This window comes from Misgurnus anguillicaudatus, chromosome 23 (assembly GCF_027580225.2).
Source record: "Misgurnus anguillicaudatus chromosome 23, ASM2758022v2, whole genome shotgun sequence".
In the NCBI taxonomy this organism is placed as follows: domain Eukaryota; kingdom Metazoa; phylum Chordata; class Actinopteri; order Cypriniformes; family Cobitidae; genus Misgurnus; species Misgurnus anguillicaudatus.
This window is the reverse complement of record NC_073359.2, coordinates 3,813,500-3,836,603: the sequence shown is the minus strand read 5'-3', so window position 1 is coordinate 3,836,603 and position 23,104 is coordinate 3,813,500. Positions and strand designations below refer to the sequence as shown.

Here is a 23,104-nt window from a genome sequence, read left to right as displayed (position 1 = left end):
CTCTGTCATTTTAATGACGTTACATACAGTAAACTACAAATATTAATAATGTTATGGTTTCTTTTCAGGGTTCCTTACATTGGATAATTTTAATGTAACCTGTGATGAACTGAATATTTGTGCTGTTAGGGGGACACTAATGAGTGTGAACTGCGATCACTCAAACATCAACATCAAAACTGTGTTCTGGTTCAGTCAGAAACAGAGAACAAACTGGAGAAACAAAGATGAACCTGAAGATTTGACTTTAGATTCAGATTACTCAGGACGAATTGGTCAGTGGATCAGTGAAGATTACTCACGACTCTCAATAAATGATCTGAGAGAGAGAGACAGTGGAGAATATCAGCTCATGATCGTTATGAAGGATGGAGTTAAACATATCAGCTCAGTCACAGTCAATCTAACAGTAACAGGTACATTTACATTCTCATCAGTCCAGTTAAACTCTTTTTCATTTCTCATCTAATGTAAGATTTTGATTATTTAGTTTTACAGGTGAAGATGAATCCTGAATCTACAGGACAGCGAGTAAAACTGAGCTGTGATTCCTCCTGCCCAAAAACATCAGAATATAATTACCGCTGGTACAAGAATGGACAACATTTAACAAATAACCAAAGCATATTTGTGTCATCCAGTGATAACACTGACAGTTATTACTGCACTAATTATAAAATGGAGCCCTCTTCATCTGTGTGTGAGTCTGACATTTATAAAATATTTAAATAAAAATGGAAGAACAAACGTTGCAGTTTTCTTGTTGATTCATATACAGTATGAGTGTGTTTGTAATTGATTGTGAATGTTACAGCAGTATTTTGTGACTCTTTCAGGTCTTTCTAACAGTAGCTGTTGGGGTGTGACTTACACCTCTACAGAAGTTTGTGCTTTAGTGGGATCAACAGTAGATATTCACTCTTCATACTCACATCCCACTGGATATACAGTAAATAAAACATACTGGGATTATCATAATTTTCTTCGTGGGGATTTCAGAGATCTGCGTGAGGTTGATAAGTTTGCTGGTCGTGTGGAGTTTGTGGGAAACACACTGAAAATCAAAGACGTCAACACAAGTGACACTGGATTATATCAGTTCAGGTTCATCACTAACACATCAGATGAAGTTTCTTGTTCTTCTGGAGTCTATCTTATTGTTACAGGTAACTGCTCATAATAAACTCTCTGTGCAGCACTCATTATACTGAAGCATTATAGCTGATATCGCTGGAGTCTGATATCAACACGACTGTGATAAGAGGTTTAGGTAATGCTTTACCAAATGAGCTGAATCAAAAATATGAGGCCCAACTTTGAAAGTAATTGACGTGAACTCTGTTTTATGAAATCTCAGATACACGAGTGATAAGCAGCCCAGACCCTGTGATAGATGGAGAAAAAGTGATATTAAGCTGTTTAACCAAATGCACTCTGGATAACAAACATACTTACATCTGGTATAAGAATGGACAACAGGTAACAGATGGATTGACATTATTAAACAAGTTGTACCTGGACTCAATCAACAGTGAGGAGCTACAAGAGTATTCCTGTACTGTAAGAGGTAACACAACATCTCATCATACATCTGATGAAATTATATAAGATACAGTTTCAGTCCTTGATGCTGATTAGTTTATTTTCAGCTATTACATCATCACTGACAGGCCCGGTACTAGGCTTGCTGGACTGGGGGGGGGGGCAGTCAGGATTTTTGGGTGGGCAGCCATTTCTCGACTAAAATGATTCATACGCTAAAATTATGGATGTTTCAATCCAATATTACTTTGCATGTCTTATAATAAAAGGCAATTTATATGTAATTTTGCACGTTTAAATTTTAAAAGTAGATGCAATTAGATTAATGATTTATAATGTTATAATGATTACACTAGTTTGACACATTTAGTCACAGTTAATGAAATCAGACAAGCAGGTGATATAAATATAAAGCTGTACATATAGCTATATTTTATTAATGTTTACACTGCATTTAATCTATTATTTCACTTATAGATAAATTAAAGCCATTCTTATACCTGTGGTGTGATCAAGAATAATGTTGTATGCCTGTACACTAGGGGGCAGTAGAGGAGCTTCCTAGGACTATAGAGCGGGTTGGTGTGTAATAAAGAAAGTGTGTATGCCATGTCATTGTGCGCTGCTGCTTCTTTATAAGATATACAAAGAACCCAAACACGACAATACCTACCCTACCCAACATATACCTTTATTCTAAATAAACACTTGTTAGGAACTTTATTTCCACTTCTCAAACATTTTCTTCATTTAAAATAATGTATTTTCAATGTGATATATGTGATAAGCTGTATTGTCATTAATTCCTGACCCTATTATACATGCTTCTGCAGCAACCTCAAATATCACAACAAAGCACAATGCTTAAAATAATATATTGTTGCATCATGTAAGCAATTTGACATGCATGAAGGTTATCCTGTTTGCCTATAACAGCACCAGACAAAAGCACAAGGCCTAAAATACTGTAAGTGTGATTTGCGACGAGACCAAAGATAAATCACACTGCTTTGTTCATAATACAGCAAATTAGATATTATAATACAACGCAACATTATAAAATACAACGTTTTACCTTACGATGACCTTGCGGAGTGAAAGCTCCTCCTGAACATAAATGTCTGTATATTAAAAAAAAAAGTCTGTAGATTTTTGCGTGTGAATTTTTTCTCAAACGCGAGCTGAATGAGCTGATGAATGACGATGACAAAACCGCTAAAATTTGTTTTTTAAAACTGCACGCGATGCATGGCAGGGGCGTCCTCTTCCCTGAGGCAGGCCTAAACCTGGCCGCATACCACATGGCTTTGCTGCAGGGTCTTCAGCTGGGGACCACCACTCATTAACGTTTCACCCCTTGACCCAGTACGTCTCCTGGTGGCGGGGCGGTGACCAGGGACGTCTCCCTGACACCCCCTGCAGCAAAGCCTAATTGACTCCCCAAGCCTTGTCTCGTCGTCTCAGCCAGAGCCAGTGGCTTGCTTTCTCTGCTTCCTCAGAGAGCTCCTTAGTGGATCTACTCAGTATGGTTCCTCGTTGTCCCAGGTCCCTGAGCAGGCATGATGTTGATCTGCCCACAAAGCCTCTGACTCCCACTTCCACCGGGTACAACCTCACACTCCATCCGCTTTCTCTACACTCCGCGACCAAGTCTGTGTACTTTGCCTTCTTTTTCTCATATGCAGCTTCCAGTCCCTCCTCCCATGGCACTGTCAGCTCGATCAGTATCACTGACTTTACAGCTACAGACCACAGCACCACATCTGGTCTTAATTTGGTGCTGCATATCTCCTGTGGGAAATGGAGATGCCTTCCCAGATCTACTTCCATCTTCCACTCCGCTGGTATGCCTTGCGGATTCACCCTGCCTGAGGAAGTGGATCCTGGATCGGCTCTGTGTTGGACTTTGCTGGTTTGCCTCCTGCCAACATTTCTCCAGCACCTCTGCCAACTTCCTGAGCACTTGGTTGTGCCGCCATCTAAGCCGACCTTGTATCAGCGCTGTTTTACAGCATGATAGAACATGCTGGAGTGAGGCGTTGATAGTCCCACAGAGATCGCAGGATTGTTCTGTTCCAAGCCATTGATGGAGGTTTTTTGGGCACGGGAGGGTGTCGTATGTTGCCCTGATGAGGAAACTGAGCCGAGCCTGTGGCAGTTTCCAGAACTCTGCCCAGCTGATTGCTCGGCTCGCGATGCCCTCCCACGTTGTCCATCGCCCCTGCTGCCCCTGTGTCACAGACCTTACTCTGAGCTCCTCCTGCTCAATCCTGGTGACCTCTACTACCACTAGGTCCTTCCTCTCCTTCCTACTTGCCTTGGACCATAGAATTGGTGGCTCGCTCCATCCAAGGCCTGCTTGCCCTGTCTGGACCATGCCCACAATTTGCTGATGTTGTAATCTTCCAATCACCTTCTGCACCTCCTCCTTCGCCCTCCATTTCCTTCCAGTCTCAACTCTGGCATTTGCATCAGCCACTGTCCTGTCGGTGGAGTCCCTTAATTCCATCACCAGCCTTGCCTTCTCCTGCCTATAGCCCAAGGTAATGGATTTTAAGGGTAACTGAAGTGCATTACATCCATACAGACCAGCAGCCGAAAAGCATTGTGGTAGGCCGAGCCATTTGCGGATGAAGGAATTGGCTTTTGCCTCCATCCGGCTTACTGCTGATGAGGTAACTTCACACAGCTTCAGAGGCCACATCACTCTTGGGTACAGGGTGAAGTGATAACACCACACCTTGTACTTTCCAAGTAACTGGCTAGCGTCGATCCTAGACAGGCCTTCAAGCAGCTGCTGAAGGATGATTTTCCCCATATCTTTGTCCCCATATATTTGTCTGTAATATCACTACGCCTGCTTCAGACATTTTAAAGCAGCAAATTTCTTGATTATTACTCCAGAATGAGAGTATAGTCCTAGAACTATCTGCCTAGAAAATCACAACTTTTAATTTAACTACATAAGAGTCAAGTTTTAAATAGGAAAAATATTGAAAGTCTTTGGTTATTTTTGTCTAAATTATGCTAAAAGTGGTCCTGCCGGACCCGGAGATTAGCTGAATGGTTTCCAAGAGGTAAAAATCAAATGTTTAACTCTAAAGTGGAGTGTTCCATTAAGTCTGAGAGGTTTTGCATGTTGTTGATGAGTCGCTTAAACAGCAACATCACCGGATATTAAGTGAACAGTGTCTCAATGTCAAGTGAGCTTGAGCCCTTACCCGTTCCCGAACGTGCATACACGATATACTGATTCACGACCTCAGGAGCTAGGGAACAGATTGAGACCCAGGGTATGACCCGAAGACAGGACCATGACAATGCATTGACCAACACAATAGGTTGCTTAAAGTTAAATATGTTTTACTGTGCAAACTTGATGTGAGAGCACTGCTGAGCTTAAAGGAATAGTCTACTCATTTTCAATATTAAAATATGTTATTACCTTAACTAAGAATTGTTGATACATCCCTCTATCAAAGGAACTATATTTTATGGCGTAATAGCACTTTTGGGAGTACTTCGACTCGCCTGAAAAGTCCGCTCCCTTCTCCCTCTCATAATGGGAGAGGGAGGGTGTTACTGCGCCGAGTCGAAGTACTCCCATAAGTGCTATTACGCCATACAATATAGTTCCTCTTTTAAATCCGCTTAGAAAAGCGCTACGTTTTATTTTGTACCACCAAACTTGCTCGTATAACTACTTGTCTTAAATAGGAAAAACATTGATGTGTTTGGTCACTTCTAACTTTATCTCTAAATGGTACCATTGAATGAATGGGGCTATCGAAGCGTCGCAGCGCACACAGATGATAGAGGGATGTATCAACAATTCTTAGTTAAGGTAATAATATATTTTAATATTGAAAATGAGTAGACTATTCCTTTAATATTGCAATAGTCATAATGAATATACAGGGCTCTATATTAATGATCTAAAAATATTTTAATGATCTAATTCATAGATATGTAAAAACGCTTTATTGTCTCGCCCACGCTGCTGGTCAATTGAGTGGAACGTCCGCATTTGGCGGCCATCTTACTACAGGCAGCTCGCTCACTCGTAGCATTGAGTTTTAATGGTGCAGGTACTTTTAAAAGACCATAACTTGCTCAATCTTCTGCCGATTTTCAGGTGGTTTGGTTTGTTATAAACGTCAAAGGTGTACCTCTGCATACTTATAAAAAAAAAACATGAAACATGTTAAAGCATCCAGAATTATAGCCATGTTAATAACGTTTGAAAGAAACCAAACCGTTTGAAAATTGGCAGAGAATTGAGCAAGTTATGGTCTTTTAAAAGTACCTGCACCGTTGAAACAAATGCTGCAGGCGGGCTCCCCGTGGTAAGATGATGACATTAGAGACTCCGCCGTAACACATCTAGCCTTTATACATATAGGCTAGATGTGTTACGGAAAGTAGGGACACAAGTCGGATCTGGGCCATTTTGAGGTATTCTTAAGTTATTCTTCTGAAAGTGCAGTTTCTAAGCTTTCCAACGATGTGTAACACATGGAAATCTGATACGATTTGGAGAAGTTGTGGCCATTTGAACATAGGAACTCAAAAACACTCAAACCGAGAAAATCGAGACGAAAGGGACTCTACTTTCCAGCTAAACCATGCCCCCTGTAAAGCCGTTTTGAGATACAGATTTTCTAGCATCATATGTAGTATTTTGTGACAGAAGTCTGGATGACAACATCCAAAAATAAGCAGGACTTTTTACCTTTGTGTAGATCACAAGTGAAATCCAATCGGTTTCAGATGTGTGAATCATCCAATGAACATTTTGTCCACAAATGGGTATAATCCGTGAAATATAGATTTATATAGTCTATTGTTTACATCAGATTTCGCATGAACGTCTGGTAATACAATATAATATACAATCTGACGACTGTTTACATCGTAACATGTAAGGGTATATGAGTTTACATTCCGGTAATTTACGTTCCGTCAAACACATGAACCCGCCTTCAAAGTTTGTATTTAAAATAGGGAGGTAGTATAATAGATAATCCAAACAGCGCCGTGGAAACCGTGAAGTCCTTTAGGGATGTAACCAATCGCTCACTCGTTCCTCCATCAGCCAATGACTTCATGGAAAAAATGGATAGACAAAACATGTAGCCAATTATATAATTAATTCAACGATCTCTGTGCAACTTGTGTGTTTGACTTCATGCTGCGCTGCAAGAACTGACAGAGAGATGACGTCAAAGTACCGCGAGAGCGAGTCAAAATTAAACTACTTTGTAAGATTTCTTGAAGAGCTCTCGCGGTATTTTGACGTCATCCGACTGCGGCCCCGCATAAAGTCAGGCTGACGAATGACGCGGCTGTCTGTTATTTGTTCCGCCCCAGCTTCTTTTATTTTTCTTTTGTTTTGTGCGCCTGAGCTTCGTTTACAGTCTGGGGAGATGCACGCTATAAGTTTGAAAAAAAAACCTTGGCAAACATGTCTGAGGAACAGGGCAGCCGCGTCACTGGCCCTGTCCCAAATGGCGCACTTCATGTGGACTTTCCGGTGGGAAAATTACGTCACCGCGGCAACCCTAGTCATTAATTACATTATTTTCATTTTTGGGCAAACTATCCTTATTTAGTAGTCACGCTGTTCCCTTTGGGGGCGGAGGCGAGAACACAAGCTTATAGGGAATGTTAATGTACGTCACCGCAGTGTTGCATTATGGGACGTGGGCGCCATGTTTAGAGGCACCGCCGACCGCTATGCCATTTAATTGTGGGCATGTTAAGCTAAAACTAGGTAAAATTGAAGAAGAACGGAAGAAATCGAGAAGTTGAAAGAAAAAGAGAAGGGACCCTATCGGGAGAAACTAAATGCTACTGCCAAAAAACTTTATTTGTACAAATAAACAACATAGATCCATATGATTTAGCAGCCCAAGACTGGATTACGGACCTCCGCTTACATATCTGGTCAATTACCTTGTTTTTGCAGGACTTTATTTACACTTTGCAGGAGTTTAAGAGCTATAAATCCCTTAAAGCTTATAGTAAGGTGACACTTCTTCTTTTGGAGTCACCAGCTATTTACTGACAATGTGTTAATACCTACGTATCTTAATGATTCTATAAAATAATTTCTCCGTTGTATTCTGTGCGATGAATCAACACATGTTCAAAAGATGGCACTTCTGTTTTGGCCAAGTTATTAAAACAAACAAAATGCTAAATATTTAGCTAACGTAGTTATTTAAAGAGTCACAAGCAGTGAGTTTGAGCAGTTGCATTTAATAAAAAATATGTGTTACAATCCTCAAAATTGTCTAAATATTTATTTTTATAACTGAGGACCCAGTCCCGGGTACAAAATTTCGTATTTTGACTCAAATAAAATATTCTTTTAATCTTTAATGGTCCATCATGGACCCCAGTAACACATATGAGATACTGTTTGAAAGCTTAGACACTCTACTTTCTCCAGATATGCATCACTTTGAGAAATCTTTTACTGTAAGAAAGTTATTTACACTTAATTTACACTATCACCCCCCCCCATAATTTTTTATATGATTTAATATTCACATATTTCATATTTTTCAAGTATGACAAACATGGGCAAGTCTTATATCAAATGAAAGCTCTCATTCTCAGGAATAAGGCTACAGCGTTATTTTTGTTCTATTATCAACACATATCCAACAATAGTTGAATGAATAATAAGGTAAAAAATCGTCTTTTGTAAACGTATGGGAAAATTGAGTGTGGACTGCCTCAGATAGCACATATAGCCACAAATGATACACCATCTTTTCTCTTAGGTCCTACTCTAAAAAATGAGTCCATTCACAGCATTTTCTTAGGTTGTGTGCATGAATAATCCCTTGTTATTTATTATATGTCCAAAACAAAAAATTAATATTTATATGAAAAATGTATTTTCGGACACTTCAGTAAAATGAGAATAACTTTTGAATGCGACATGCTAAAGAGATCATTCTTTTTTTGGTTGTTTACTGTCTGCTGCTGGTAACAACCAGAACTGTTTGCAGTCTGCTAGAGCAACCAGAACCAGAGTTATACACTATCAGAGGCAGTATTTACAACATATAAAAAGAAAATTTGGTGTTTCATCATATGAAAAACAACATAAATAACACTATTTGTCACAAACAGCAGATTTTTATGTAACTTCAAAGGGTTTTCTTTAAAATGGTATAAAGCAATTGCATTTATTCCACTGTATGTGGTTATGGGAGCACTTCAAATGTTTTTAGGCAGAAATTGTATACAAAAAGGGTATTATTCCTCCCATCAGTTGGAGTAAAATAACTTTTGCATATATTATGATAGAGAAAAAAATCTTTTTTCCTCTGTAAGCTGGCAATTGCTGGAATCAAACAAAACTGTCTGCAGGGAGCTGAGGCACTCAGGGCCAGAGTTATACACTTTTAAATAAAAACTTTAGAAAAAAAAACATCAAAAAGCGCCTATTAATTTTTGTGTTTATTAGAGGACTGACATCACATACAACCATGTTTAGCACTTTTAACAGTGTTTTATGTAATTTCAAAGGGTTTCCTGTAAAATGATACCAAACATTTGTATGTAAACCTCTGCATGTGGGTATGGGAAGCTTTTGAAATTGGGTAGGCCAAATCCAGGCGAAAATCCCCAAAATAGCTTCAGGGTGGAAGAAGTTAGGGTGATCAGAAATGAATGAATGAATCAATCAATAACTTAAATTTGCAAGTTAGTTTGAAAATTTGCAAGTTAGTTTGACAGTGTTAGCATAAAAACAAGACAATTTAAGTGGTTCTGCTTTTATTAATCACAAATTACTGAATGACTGAAAATGCAGCGAACACACTCTCGCTGATGCAGGGATTTTTTTTTTGAAAAGTAAAGGTTTTTCTCCTGATTGCAGCAGGCAAATCACGCGATCCGGCGTCTTTTCGTCAGCTCCTGCACCGGCTTCCTTTGTTTTTTCCACGCATAAAAGCTGTACACACGTCTGCCGTTGTCCAGTGTCCGCCCTGAACGATCGCGTGCCCGGCTTGATCGAGCAGACTGACCAACCATATCGAAGTTTATTAAAATCTCGACCGAAACTACAAACACAACCACCAACACATGAACTCAAATACAGCGGGATAGGACGCGTGCCTGCAAATATGGCGGATTACACATTACGCAACACCGCGTGACGTCAACTCCACATTCCCTATTCACCTTATTCCGCCACGCCCCTTTTTAATTCTTCGCTCTTCCGCATTTTGTCAACCGACTTCCGCTGCTAATATGGCACAGTGCATTCGGTGGTTAGTTTGGTGGTTAGAAGGTTGTTTGTAGTTCACTATAACTTTAGCGAAATGACAAATATCGCTACTGCTGTAAATGTTTTAAATTAGGAGCACGGTTAAAACTTCATACGACGCTCAGATAGTCTTTTATTGTCCCATCAATCGTCTCGTGGGTAGACGATATGATGCGGCCGCGGCAAGTAACCTGGCATATTTAATTACCTCGTCGTCCTGTCAGAAGTTGATGGAGCAGCATCGAAAATTATTAAAAGTATGTCTACCAATATTTACACAGTGATTTCGTCTTTTTTTTATAGCAAATGTGCACCTTAGCCAGTCCAATAACTATTTCGTTTTTATGTGGTACCATGATATAATTCATTTGCAAACTTGCCAACACTTATTCCTTCAAATCAGGAGACTTAAATCCTTTTAAGTGGAATCTACAAAGCTCACATATGATTTAAGAAATTCCTTACAGATAATATCTGATCACACTGTAAAGGTTTATATAACTGCATGGCAGGTTACATCTGATCACATAGTAAATGTTTAATATAACTGCATGACATGTAACAGCTGATCACATTGTAAAGGTTTAATATAAATGCACAACATCTGATCACATTGTAAAGGTTTAATATAAATGCACAACATCTGATCACACTGTAAAGGTTTAATATAATTGCACAACATCTGATCACATTGTAAAGGTTTAATATAAATGCACAACATCTGATCACACTGTAAATGTTTAATATCACTGCATGACATCTGATCACATTGTAAAGGTTTAATATAAACGCACAACATCTGATCACACTGTAAATGTTTAATATTACTGCATGACATCTGATCACATATGAAGGTTTAATGTAGCTTTACAACAGGTAAAGCAAGACCACCCTGCAATTAATTAAGACACAGCTTTATCTGAGTCATCAGGAGCTGATCCCAAGTGTTTATCTGGAAGCTGTTGGTGTATGTACTGGTAAAGTGCTTGGCGACTGTGTAATGGATGCAATATCAACCCTGTGTAAAGCTGAACCAAAGATGGTTGTTTCTCAGCAGAGATATGTACATTTGTGCCAGCTCAACACATTGAAGCAGTTTCTATTAGGACATTTTAGTTTTTACAAACAAACCCTACAAAAAAACAAGACTGGTGCGCATCTTGTGACAAAACAATGGCACTCATATATGTTGAGGTATGTCAGTAAAAGGTGTTTTTAAATTATTGTAGCTCAAATATGCATTTTAGCTTGGGACCAGGATAAGCCCTGTCCGGGAAACTGCACCATTGTTTTCCCATATCAGATGTAGGTTGCTTCAGGTTGAGTTGTGATGTTAAAGTGTAGTTGTGGTCAGAGACGGATGGATCCTCCCATTGTGTTTCTGCATCACAGTTTAGGAACATGTTGATTGTATCATCCTCACAGTTGTCCACTGCATCACTACACATCAATGCATCTGTGAAAACAATATAACCATAAACAGTTTTATGTTAGTATTTAAAATAAACTTGCATCATGAGAATTAATATATAAATGGCACCCATACTTAAACAGAACAGTGTGTAAGAGAGAGATGCATTAAAAAGAGACAGTAACATTATACACACAATCTCTAACTTCAGTGTTAAATAATACGTTGTTTAATAAGTCATTATCAATATCTGAATGAGAAATGAACTGACATTCTAGCATCTGAAATCTCAGTAACTTGTAGGACTCACGTGGGCTACTGTAAGAATGCAATGTACTATAATATCTCGTTGTACTATCGTAAATATAAAAATATAGGTGGACAATTAAAACCATTCAAATAGTTGCATTTTATAAACTAACATTACTGATCTTAAGTGTATTTGTAGAACGGACTTCACAAATCTAACTTTAGGCGAACGAGCACAAAGTTAGCTAAGATAGCTTACCTGAAACTGGCCACCTTTTCAACACCCGGCGTGGTTTAAAGTTACCGGAACATCGTAGTCGAACCTTGGGATAAGGGTATTCCTCAGTTGGCTTAAAATTGGTAAGAAAGAAACATAAAGGCGCTCGGGTGAGCTTTTTAAGCTTTAACGCGTCGCCTTCAGTCACTGCCTCAGCTGCTCATCGTCTATGCGGCCGGAAGAACGTTGACAAAATGAGCGAAATGGCGCCGCCCTTGTTGTTGTGAAAAATAAGGTGAATACAGTATGTATATACACACAGACAATGACGCCCCCCGCTGCACGCTAAAATCTCCGTAAAAAAAATGCCAATTTCAACCGCAAAATGTGTAAGTGGCCACCAGAGGTCAATAAGTTTATTTTTCCATTGAATGTCAATCACATTACCGGGTTGAGACTGTGAACCCCGGAATCTGAATAGCGACAGAGGGTTTCTCTGCTTGTGTTTTTCTTGCCCGTCTCTGGGGGATTAGGATATGTCCTTTGATTATAAAGTAAGTCAGCGATTGTTGCAAGCAGCATTATACTGAAGATTTGCAGTTGCACCCCATGGTGAGCGGAATGAGGTGTGTAGTTTGTGTTATGTTTATGAAACTTTATCTTTGTTTGTGTCGTTGTCTGTTTGCAAGCTGTTCGCGTGGTCTGAAGTGCTTCACGTGTTAACACAATGTTTATATTTTGTGCCTTTTTATTTCTATGTCTTAAATGTAATTTAAAATACTGTGATAAACTTATAAGTATAAAAATCAATGTTAACAGATCTCAACTAACAGATTCTGCAATAAAATGAAAATCACAAATTTTGAAAAAAAACACGTTTCTCATTTTCTCGGAACTTGTGCTGCCGACTTGTGTTACTGGTTTCTGTGACGGGTCACATATTTTAATGAACTTATTATTGATTAATGATCTTGCCTTAAGCGCACAGTCTAAAAGGCGTCTCCAAATCCAATTGTGCTAATTTCACGACTGGAAAAATGGTTTATGCACCAAGCGCACAGTAAAAAAGGGTTGTTCCCATTCCGGTAATGAGTAATGGGTGTGTTTTAGGCATAACGTGCAATAAACCTGTGAGAGTCTCAGCTCTCATCCCCTTTAAAAGCCAGTTGCGCTGGCGCCATGCCGATTTCCTATTTTGTTAAAGGAATTATAAACTGAAAAACTAAGATGAAGAAGAAGACCACCAGTTTAACATTGATGAAAAAAATTGCATCGTTTTTATTTGTATTGAAATTGTTATTTTTTGTAATAAAACCTTTAAAAGACATTTACTTTCTTGTGTTTAATGTGTCGTGTATAAATGCGATCCATTCATTCATCAATAAACAGCTTTCCCATCATTGTTGCTGTTAAATAAATGTTATAATAAAGATACGGTGCGCATGTGTTATGATTATTTAACATGTTCTTATGCACCACGTCCGTGTAGAACAACTCGCAGGTATCACACACCAGATGTGCACGTTAAATAGCGCAAGCTTAGTCAGACAGAGTCTACTTCAAAATGCTACATTTCCAAACGACAGCCACGGACTGCCTCTTTGGCTATATCTAACAATTGTGCAATTAAAATGGAGCAGAGATGAGAGAGAATGGATAAAATAGCCCTGGCCACAAATGCAGCAAGATGCTACAAAATTACAGAAATGTTCAAGCGAGCAGGTCTGTCAAAATTACAAGTACAAGAACACATCTTGGTTAGTTATTGCCTAATAAGTCCAATAAGTCACTGGCGCAGCTTCTGCAGGTTTCAAAGTCAGGTGCCGGTGTGCCGTGTTGTTTTGTGTACCATCATTACTGGGGAAGAAAAGGAAACACAATCAAGGTGGAATTATTATTTTTGAACGCAAACTGTACTTTATGGGGCGGTTTCCCAGACCAGAATTAGCTTAATCCAGGACTAGGCCTTAGTTTAATTAGGAAATATAACTAGTTTTAACAAACATGCCTTACTAAAAACATTACCTGTGTGCATTTTGAGGTAAAACAAAGGGCACTGATGTATTTTAAGATATGTAAGTGATGAAAGTTGTTTTCAATTTGGAGAGCTCTTAAAAGTGTTTAAGTCTAGGACTAGTCTAATCCCTGTCCGGGAAACTGCCCCTAAATGTACTAACACAACCAAAAGTGAAAGTGTTTTAGCGCTGTCAGTGGCACTGAACGGCATAACGCATCACTCAGAACTTTTGTGTTATTTTGAAAATATGCACACAGCTGTCATGATGGTTATTTGCTGAGTAGCGCTGTGATAACGGCTGCAGTGAGACTGAAATCTGAGAATCACAGAAAAGTCAAATTCTGAATGTTCTGCCTTTTCTGAATATAACTGATTTTATGTCTTTTTTCAGATCCAATGGACAAAACAAATGAAGCAGTGGACAGCTCAGTGTTTCTCTCTCTGTTGGTGTTACTGCCTCAGTTTCTCATCATTGAAGCTCTGTGGATGTGGTAAGAAAAATATCAAGTAAAACTCAAAACTGCATAACATACAGTGAATATTCTGATATGAATTCAGATTTCAAGTGTATGAATTTTGATACCACAGCTTTTTCATCAGCATGAGTAAACTGAGTTCATCTAAAAACAAAACTGATGAAAAAAAAAGAGATGAGAAATACTTTATAATTTTCTGTAATACAATAAACTAATGCTCAGATTTTATAACATGATCTCTTTCTGTGTGTTTGTCATTGTCAGAGGTGGAAAGAGTAATAAAATATTGTACTCAAGTAAAAGTAAAGTTACTTGTCTAAAAATCTACTCAAGTAAAAGTAAAAAGTCATTTTAACTTTACTCAGAGTAAAAGTTACTTTTTTACAGCGGGAAGAGGTGGAGGATGCTAGTATAGTTCAAAAACGAGAAGGGAATATAAATCTCAAACTAGTTGTTTTTATTTGTAGGAACATCTTTACAATTAAAGTGCAATAACAAAAAGTTAATAAAATAAAAAGCTTTTTTAACCTAGAAACATTTATGGAATTGTTTAATGATTTGTACATGTGAGTTATGTACTTTTAAAAATGGTCATCAGCTAGTAAATACAATCCTATAGTAAGGTTGTAATTGATGTATTGCTGGTAACATACATTATTTTATTAAACTATATATCTAGTTTAAATGAGCATATAATGAGATGAGTGCCATGTCATATTTTTGACACGTCTCTCTCTCTCTCTCTCTCTCTCTCTCTCTCTCTCTCTCTCTGCAATGTCTAATGACCTGCGCATTCTCGAGGACATTCTGAAGTTGTGTTTAACTTGACACGAAGCTGCTAGACCTCGGAAGATAATGCACATGGTGTTAAAAACGCGTTGTGCAAATGAGCTGTAAAAATCCGGTCTGCAATTTCGTACCCAAAGCATGAGAATGAAACACTCGCTTCGCGTCAGTGGAAAGTGGTCGCTTAAATATGACCAGGGGTTTCTATCATAATATTTGAACTGAGGCGGATCTGCATTAGCGCGCGCCTGTCTCGTCCGTCTCCATGGTTCTTTTTGCGCGTTCCCCCGGCCCCCGCCCTATTTTTAAAATATTTTTTTACTCAGTAACGGATATGATTTAAAATGTAGCGAAGTACAATACTTTAAATAAAACATACTTAAGTAAAAGTAAAAGTACAGATTTTAAAAACTACTCAAAAAAGTAAAAGTACACAAAAAAACTACTCAATTACAGTAACGTGAGTAAATGTAATTCGTTACTTTCCACCTCTGGTCATTGTTAGATGTTGCAGGTCTGTGAGTAGATCAGCTGTCTGTCCATCAGAACTACTGGAGTGATGTCACAACTCTCTTTATGACATCATCACCTAGCAACAGTCTCTCAGCAGTGACATCAGTGATGCAGTGATGTCATATACAGTGACATATTAATGACAGTTCAGTGTAAATAATCTAATGTTCAAATAGATGAATTATTCATTGAAGTATTGAGTTTATCATTCAACAGTCTTGTGTCAGTGTCAGATCAACTGTAACATCACAATACATAAATCCTGTAAAAACTTTGCTATAGTGCATCTTTATGTAGATGATACTGTGATCTACTTTCATCTTCACTATAAGTCAGTCTTTTATTGGACTCAATTATGTTTTTAGTTAGGTTAGGATTTTTTAGAGGGATATTACATAATGGGAAAGTTTAAAGCACTTATACTTAAAAAGAAGTTTATCTGTTTTTAGGGTGTTTTATTGCTATTCTCAAGCTGGATTTTGTATAAATACATTTACATAACATTTAAGTGTTTACAAATAGTTTTGAAAGTCGTTTATATTAGTGAACTTTGTTCTCTATTTTTATTGTTTTATGTAATTTCATCTTTGTGTAATAATGTGTCTTCTCTGCAAGGTCTCCCTCAAAAAGAGTTGAGACTTAGTTAAATAAAGATGAAATAAAAGTACACATAAAACGTTAATTTTGATTGGTCATTTACTGTTTTAACAGGAGAGTTTATTTAATCATAAAAGTGCTGTCATCATTTCCTCACCCCATTTAGGTACAGATATGTGGTGTCAGTATGAACCTCGAGGTATTAATATGAACTCTTTATGTGCACAGGTGTACTTTTTAAAAGGGTACCGCCCCAGTGACATCTAGAGATCATTTATGTAGCCGGGTTAAGAGTACCTTTGTTTAAAATAAAGGAAAACAAAACAGTGGCTTAACATTAAACTGGGGTCCTTTTATTCCTGACCACACTCAAAAGGAGTGCAGCATTAAAGGGATAGTTCACCCAAAATTGAAAATTCTGTAATCATTTACTCACCCTCATGTTGTTACAAACCTGTAAAATTTACTTTGTTCTGATGAGTACAAAGGAAGATATTTTGAGAAATGTTTGTAACCAAACCGTTCGTGGACCCCATTCACTTACATTGTAGGAAAAATAATACTATGGAAGTAAATGGGGTTCACAAACGGTTTGGTTACAAACATTTCTCAAAATATCTTCCTTTGTTTATAAGAAAAATGAAATTGATACAGGTTTGTAACAACATGAGGGTGAGTAAATGATGACAGAATTTTCAATTCTGGGTGAACTATCCCCTTAAGTATTTTCTTGCTTTCTTTTAGTGTTGGTTTTGACAATTTTTAAAGTGGACAAAAAACATATAACACTGAAATAACACAGGTTACTTCAATTGGCATAACACAGAAATAAAAGAAAATAAAAAATTAAATTGTTTCTTTGGCTGTAATACTCCGTAATGCACACAAGCCCCTTAGTTACACAAGAAAACACTACTTTTCACTTAAGCAAACAACGGTAGTGGCCCAATTGTGCTCTGAAAGATAATACAAATACAAAAAGATACATATAGGGCCAATTAGAATTCACTTATCACTCACATAATAACACAAGCAGCATTTAGTATTTTAACCCCAATCAAACAAAAGCACAATTATCACATGAATAGCAAGTATAAACACATTCAACACGCATCCATTACATTTTAAAAAATCAAAGACACATCAGCAAAGAAAATAATAAACAAAACTTACTTTGCAACAGTCTCCTCCCAGCCAACATTGACATGTGGGCCCCACGTGGGTCCCATCTGGGCAGCATGGGTTACATGTGGGCATGGGCTTCACATGGGCAATATATGTGGGTCCCATGTGGGTTTCCTATGTGGGCCCCATATGGGTTTGCCCATGTGGGATAATAATGTGGGCCCCTCATGGCACCTATGTGGGCAAAACATTTTTATGCTTGAAATAAATCTTTATACATTTACAATCTTAAAATAATAACTTTTGGTTGATTGTCACTTTTAAACGAATAGCAAATAATATAACAGATATGATTTGATCAGTATAAAACATTTTAAATAAAAATGCATTATTTTTTACATTTAATTAACATTGATATGTGGGCCCCAGATGGGTCCCATATGGGCAACATGGGTTTCATGTGGCCATGGGCTTAACATGGGCAATATATATGGGTCCCATGTGGGTTGACTATGTGGGTCCCATGTGGGTTTCCCTATGTGGGCCCCATATAGGTTTGCCCATGTGGGATAATAAAGTGGGCCCCTCATGGCACCTATGTGGGCAAAAAAATTTTATGCCTGAAATACATCTTTATACATTTACAATCTTAAAATAATAACTTTTGGTTGATTGTCACTTTTAAACAAATAGCAAATAATATAACAGATATGTATTGATCAGTATAAAACTTGTTTAATAACAATTCATCATTTTTTTAATCGTATTTACCATTGATATGTGGGCCCCACATGGGTCCCATATGGGCAACATGGGTTTCATGTGGCCATGGGCTTAACATGGGCAATATATATGGGTCCCATGTGGGTTTCCCTATGTAGGCCCCATATAGGTTTGCCCATGTGGGATAATAATGTGGGGCCCTCATGGCACCTATGTGGGCAAAACATTTTATGCTTAAAATACATTTTATATACATTTAAACTCTTAAAATTATTACTTTTGGTTTATAGTCACTTTTATACAAAGAGCAAATAATAACACAGATAGGATATGATCAGTATAAAACATTTTAAATAAAAATGCATTATTGTTAATATTTAATTGTGATATTTATAATGTTTACCTGCCAATTATTAATTTTAATTTGCACAGCTGAGCATGAGTGAAAATAAGAAATGTCAGAAAGTTCATCAGTTTGTTGTGTTAATTAAAGAAATGTTTCAAACATTCTGAAAGGAGTCTGATTAGTGGAGTCAGGTGTTTCATATAAGGAGACCTCATTACGATCTGCTCACTGCAACGACACATTACGCTTGACAAAGTAGTCCTGCTTCAAATGTTTTTAATTGTGATTTTTATCACATAATATAATATCATATTTTAAATAATCTTTGCTAAAATAGGCAGACTTTTAAAATTACAACTATAAAGTTGATAAACATTTAAACTACAAGAATTTCCGCTCAGGCGCAAGGATACGGTTTCTATCGGAGCAGCAGGAGTCTCTCACAACTGTTACACTTGTAATTTATCCTGAGTTGTGTTTTTAGAAAATGTAATACTACGGTACAAGTTCACGGACTGCACAGGGATGAATCAAAGCAAGCGTGCAAGGACATTTAATGAGTTTGGCTGTGGATGCTTTGGAAGTTCTTTATAAAACGTTTGAGCAAAGATTAATTGATGATCAGAAGACCATCTCCAGAAGAGTGAGAAATGTTTGTGTTGTTTTTGAGTTTGAAGTATTTTAAGAGTTTGACTTCTTTCAATGCTTATTTTAAGTGTTATGTTAAATTGTTAGTCATTACCTGCCTTAGCAGTTTTGAAATGTTCATGATTATTTTAGCATTGTATTGTTATAAATTGACAATAAAGTATTTTGATATATTGAACCTTTACAGTTTTTTAATTTGATTTCTGATATTGCACCTCCTTCATGTTTTGTGATGTTACAGATGAATGAACTGTTGAATATTTATGCTGAAATCTGATATTTACCGAACTGAAATGATTTGCTTTTATCGGTTTTCAATTTAAAACAAATATATTATTTAAGTAAATTACAATTAAGCATTAAAAGTATAATTATTTCATAATAAGGGACCAGTCCAGTACCCATTAAAAATCCATTCTGGGCCCTGATATGTAACGTGGGCTTCATTACGTGGGTGCAATATGGGCCCTATGTGTGTTGCCCACGTGGGCCCCACATAGGCCCCACTCAGTTTCTATATCAAATTCATGTGGGCAACCCAGGTGGGGCCACAGTGGAACCCATGGACAAACCCATGTACAGCCCACATTGGAAGCCCATATGGGGCCCATATAGGGCCCACATGGGCCCCATGTGTGTTGCCCAGCTGGGGCCCACATAAGCCCCACTCAGTTTCTACATCAAATTCATGTGGGCAACCCACGTGGGGCCATAGTGGAACCCATGGACAAACCCATATAGGGCCCACATAGGAAGCCCATATGGGGCCCATATGGGGCCCACATGGGCCCCACCTTGCAATGTTGGCTGGGCTTTAGCTCACGTGACATACAGGTTTGCGTGTAAACTCACATTTAACCTCTCCCCTCTAATACAACAAAGAGAGAGAGAGTTTCCAAACCCTTAGTACAACACTTTATTAAACAGTAGCTGCATTAGAAATTACAAATGTATCACTCAGTATCAGTATACAGCACTTACGCTCAATATGAGAAATCTCCAACCAGCACAAACAACGTGACGAAAACCGCTCGCTCGAGGAGATCAAAACACAGCACAAACCAACAACACGAAGCCATCCACTGATCAATCTTTAAAAGATGCAATCATTACACACTCACAAGTTGATATTTTATGTTTTGTCCTCAGTTTATAAACTTTATCAACGCTTTCTCACCGCATGGAGCTTTGTTTACTTTCTAGTCTCTCGCGCTCTGCGCTCAAGCTCACGTGCTCATCGTATACTCGTGCTACAACACTTTTTTTATTAAAACACATTACTGGTCATTATTTATTTACACAAGCAAGAACGCTGTTTTAAGTGCATTAAATTAATGGTTTATCACATGCTTTGTTTTATTTAAGTGCAATTAAATTATTTTACCCGGTTATACTTATAACATTTGTTTCTGACAGTGTATGGATTATATTATTACTGGGAAACATGAAGACATGATGCACTGCTGTAAATCTACCACATAAAGACTTCAAGTTTATTCCAGGAGAGGGCGACACACAACAGAGTCTAATGTACTACAACATACACAAAACAATGAGTCCTCAGAAACAGAGAGAGACTTAGAGTTTAGATTGACAGAAATTGTGAAAGAAGGAAACTAACTTCGAATTTTAATTGTAAATTATGTCAATATTAATTGACATTCTTGTAAATTTTACACCTATTTACTGTATATCACTCAGTATAATACTGCAAAATATTTATAAAGTAAATAACTGTAATTCACATTGCATTATGGGAATTTTCTGTGACATCAAACATCATATACAGTAATTTAAATCAGTGATTCCCAACCGGGGGTACGCGTACCCCAGGGGGTACGTGAAGAGTTTCCAGGGGGTACGCGAAAAGATTTGAGTCATTCTACGAAACGGGTGCCATTTCCACTTTGCAATTTTCCAAATTTTCATTAAGAACAAACTTTATTTTTTTACTTACAACTTTAAATATATTGTTAATCCTTCCAAAAAACATATTTTCCCAGCTCAGGTACAAAATTGTTAATAATATTATCAGTTTTATTCTGGCACAGAAGTCTTTCTTTTACCACCCCGTCACGGACAATATGTATGCCATCTGTGTAGTAAAACAAGAAATATATTTATAAAATCTAATGTTTTCCTAATAGTAAAATGTCCCTTTCTTGGAAACCATCAATAGAAAGTCTATAATTTAATTTAAATAATTATTATTCGTTTTTTAATCTTGAAATATGAATTCGACATTTCAATGGCCTCATTGTTTGTACAAAAACATACGAATACACTTAAAAAATACAAATAAACTTACATTTATTTGATTAGTCCACACAACAAGAACATCATTCAACATTGATTTATTTAAAATGTATTTTCTATTACATAAGTTTTTAACAAAATGACCCTGTGACGGGGTGGTAACTGATGTCACAGATAGGTTCACCGTGACAAGGTGGTATGGACAAAGTGTGTATCTATATATGGTATGCTTGTTTTAATCTTTATAAAACTGGGGGAGGGGAAACATTAACATTGGAAACTTTGGTCATGCTGTGAAAAACTAAAATAAGAGCATCATTACAGTGAGTGGGTGAGTGAGTGTGTGAGTGAGTGAGTGACACAGTGAGTGAGTGAGTGAGTGAGTGACACAGTGAATGAGTGAGTGAGTGAGCGAGTGAGTGACACAGTGAGTGAATGAGTGAGTGAATGAGTGAGTGACACAGTGAGTGAGTGGCACAGTGAGTGAGTGAGTGAGTGAGTGAGTGAGTGGCACAGTGAGTGAGTGAGTGAGTGAGTGAGTGAGTGAGTGGCACAGTGAGTGAGTGAGTGGCACAGTGAGTGACACAGTGAGTGAGTGACTGAGTGGGTGAGTGAGTGAGTGAGTGAGTGAGTGACACAGTGAGTGAGTGACTGAGTGGGTGAGTGAGTGAGTGACACAGTGAGTGAGTGAGTGAGTGAGTGACACAGTGAGTGAGTGACTGAGTGGGTGAGTGAGTGAGTGAGTGAGTGAGTGAGTGACACAGTGAGTGAGTGAATGAGTGAGTGACACAGTGAGTGAGTGGCACAGTGAGTGAGTGAGTGAGTGAGTGAGTGAGTGAGTGAGTGAGTGGCACAGTGAGTGAGTTAGTTAGAGAGTGAGTGAGTGTCTGAGTGAGTGAGTGAGTGAGTGAGTGTCACAGTGAGTGAGTGAGTGAGTGTCACAGTGAGTGAGTGAGTGACACAGTGAGTGACACAGTGAGTGAGTGACTGAGTGTGTGAGTGAGTGAGTGAGTGAGTGAGTGACACAGTGAGTGAGTGAGTGAGTGAGTGAGTGAGTGACACAGTGAGTGAGTGAGTGAGTGAGTGAGTGACACAGTGAGTGAATGAGTGAGTGACACAGTGAGTGAGTAACACAGTGAGTGAGTGACACAGTGAGTGAGTGATAGAGTGAGTGATTGAGTGAGTGAGTGAGTGAGTGAGTGACAGAGTGAGTGAGTGAGTGACACAGTGAGTGAGTGAGTGAGTGACACAGTGAGTGAGTGACACAGTGAGTGAGTGAGTGAGTGAATGAGTGAGTGACACAGTGAGTAAGTGAGTGAGTGAGTGAGTGAGTGGCACAGTGAGTGAGTGAGTGAGTGAATGAGTGAGTGACATAGTGAGTGAGTGACATAGTGAGTGAGTGAGTGACATAGTGATTGAGTGACATAGTGATTGAGTGACATAGTGAGTGAATGAATAAACAAACCATGTTAAGTTAACAGAAACAATTTATTAGTCTATACCAGAACCACCCCGTCACATCCCTTACCACCACGTCACAATAAAACTTGTGACGGGGTGGTATGTGACGGGATGGTAAATATCATCCCAAAATGGCCGCAGATCTCCCATGTGGTCAAGTTCCTCACCTAGCATACATGCAATCTATCTGAAATATAATTTTATTTGCATTAATAATGTAAAAAAATATATCGAAATTAGTTTTCCCTCTCTATATTGCATGACGGGGTGGTTGCTTTGAGCTTGACGGAGCCTGTCTAACACAAAAAATCAACAAATAAAGAATGTAGAGGAATGTCAGTACTTGCCTGTTTTTGTTCTTGGTGGCAACAAGGCTCCAATGATGTCACTTGTGCTTTGTGATGTCATTTAAAGCAACAGTACATTATTTATGAATAAAACAAGTTAGTG

At 38.0% G+C, this 23,104-nt stretch overlaps 3 protein-coding genes across 3 annotated transcripts in view; 2 read left to right on the top strand and 1 right to left on the bottom strand.

Moving 5' to 3' along the window:
• LOC141359642 (uncharacterized) overlaps nt 1-23,104 on the top strand; it is a 252,291-nt gene that overhangs the window by 143,196 nt on the left and 85,991 nt on the right. The window lies entirely within an intron of this gene.
• Nucleotides 806-14,922, top strand: LOC141359301 (uncharacterized). Its single transcript, XM_073861552.1, has 3 exons — nt 806-1,166; nt 1,358-1,567; nt 14,115-14,922. The coding sequence occupies exons 1-3, from the start codon at nt 806-808 to the stop codon at nt 14,216-14,218; spliced, it is 675 nt and encodes a 224-aa protein (XP_073717653.1). The 3' UTR covers nt 14,219-14,922.
• Nucleotides 1,730-4,089, bottom strand: LOC141359298 (uncharacterized). Its single transcript, XM_073861535.1, has 2 exons — nt 2,212-4,089; nt 1,730-2,042 (listed from the first exon to the last, which is right to left on the bottom strand). The coding sequence occupies exon 1, from the start codon at nt 4,049-4,051 to the stop codon at nt 3,218-3,220; it is 834 nt and encodes a 277-aa protein (XP_073717636.1). The 5' UTR covers nt 4,052-4,089; the 3' UTR covers nt 1,730-2,042; nt 2,212-3,217.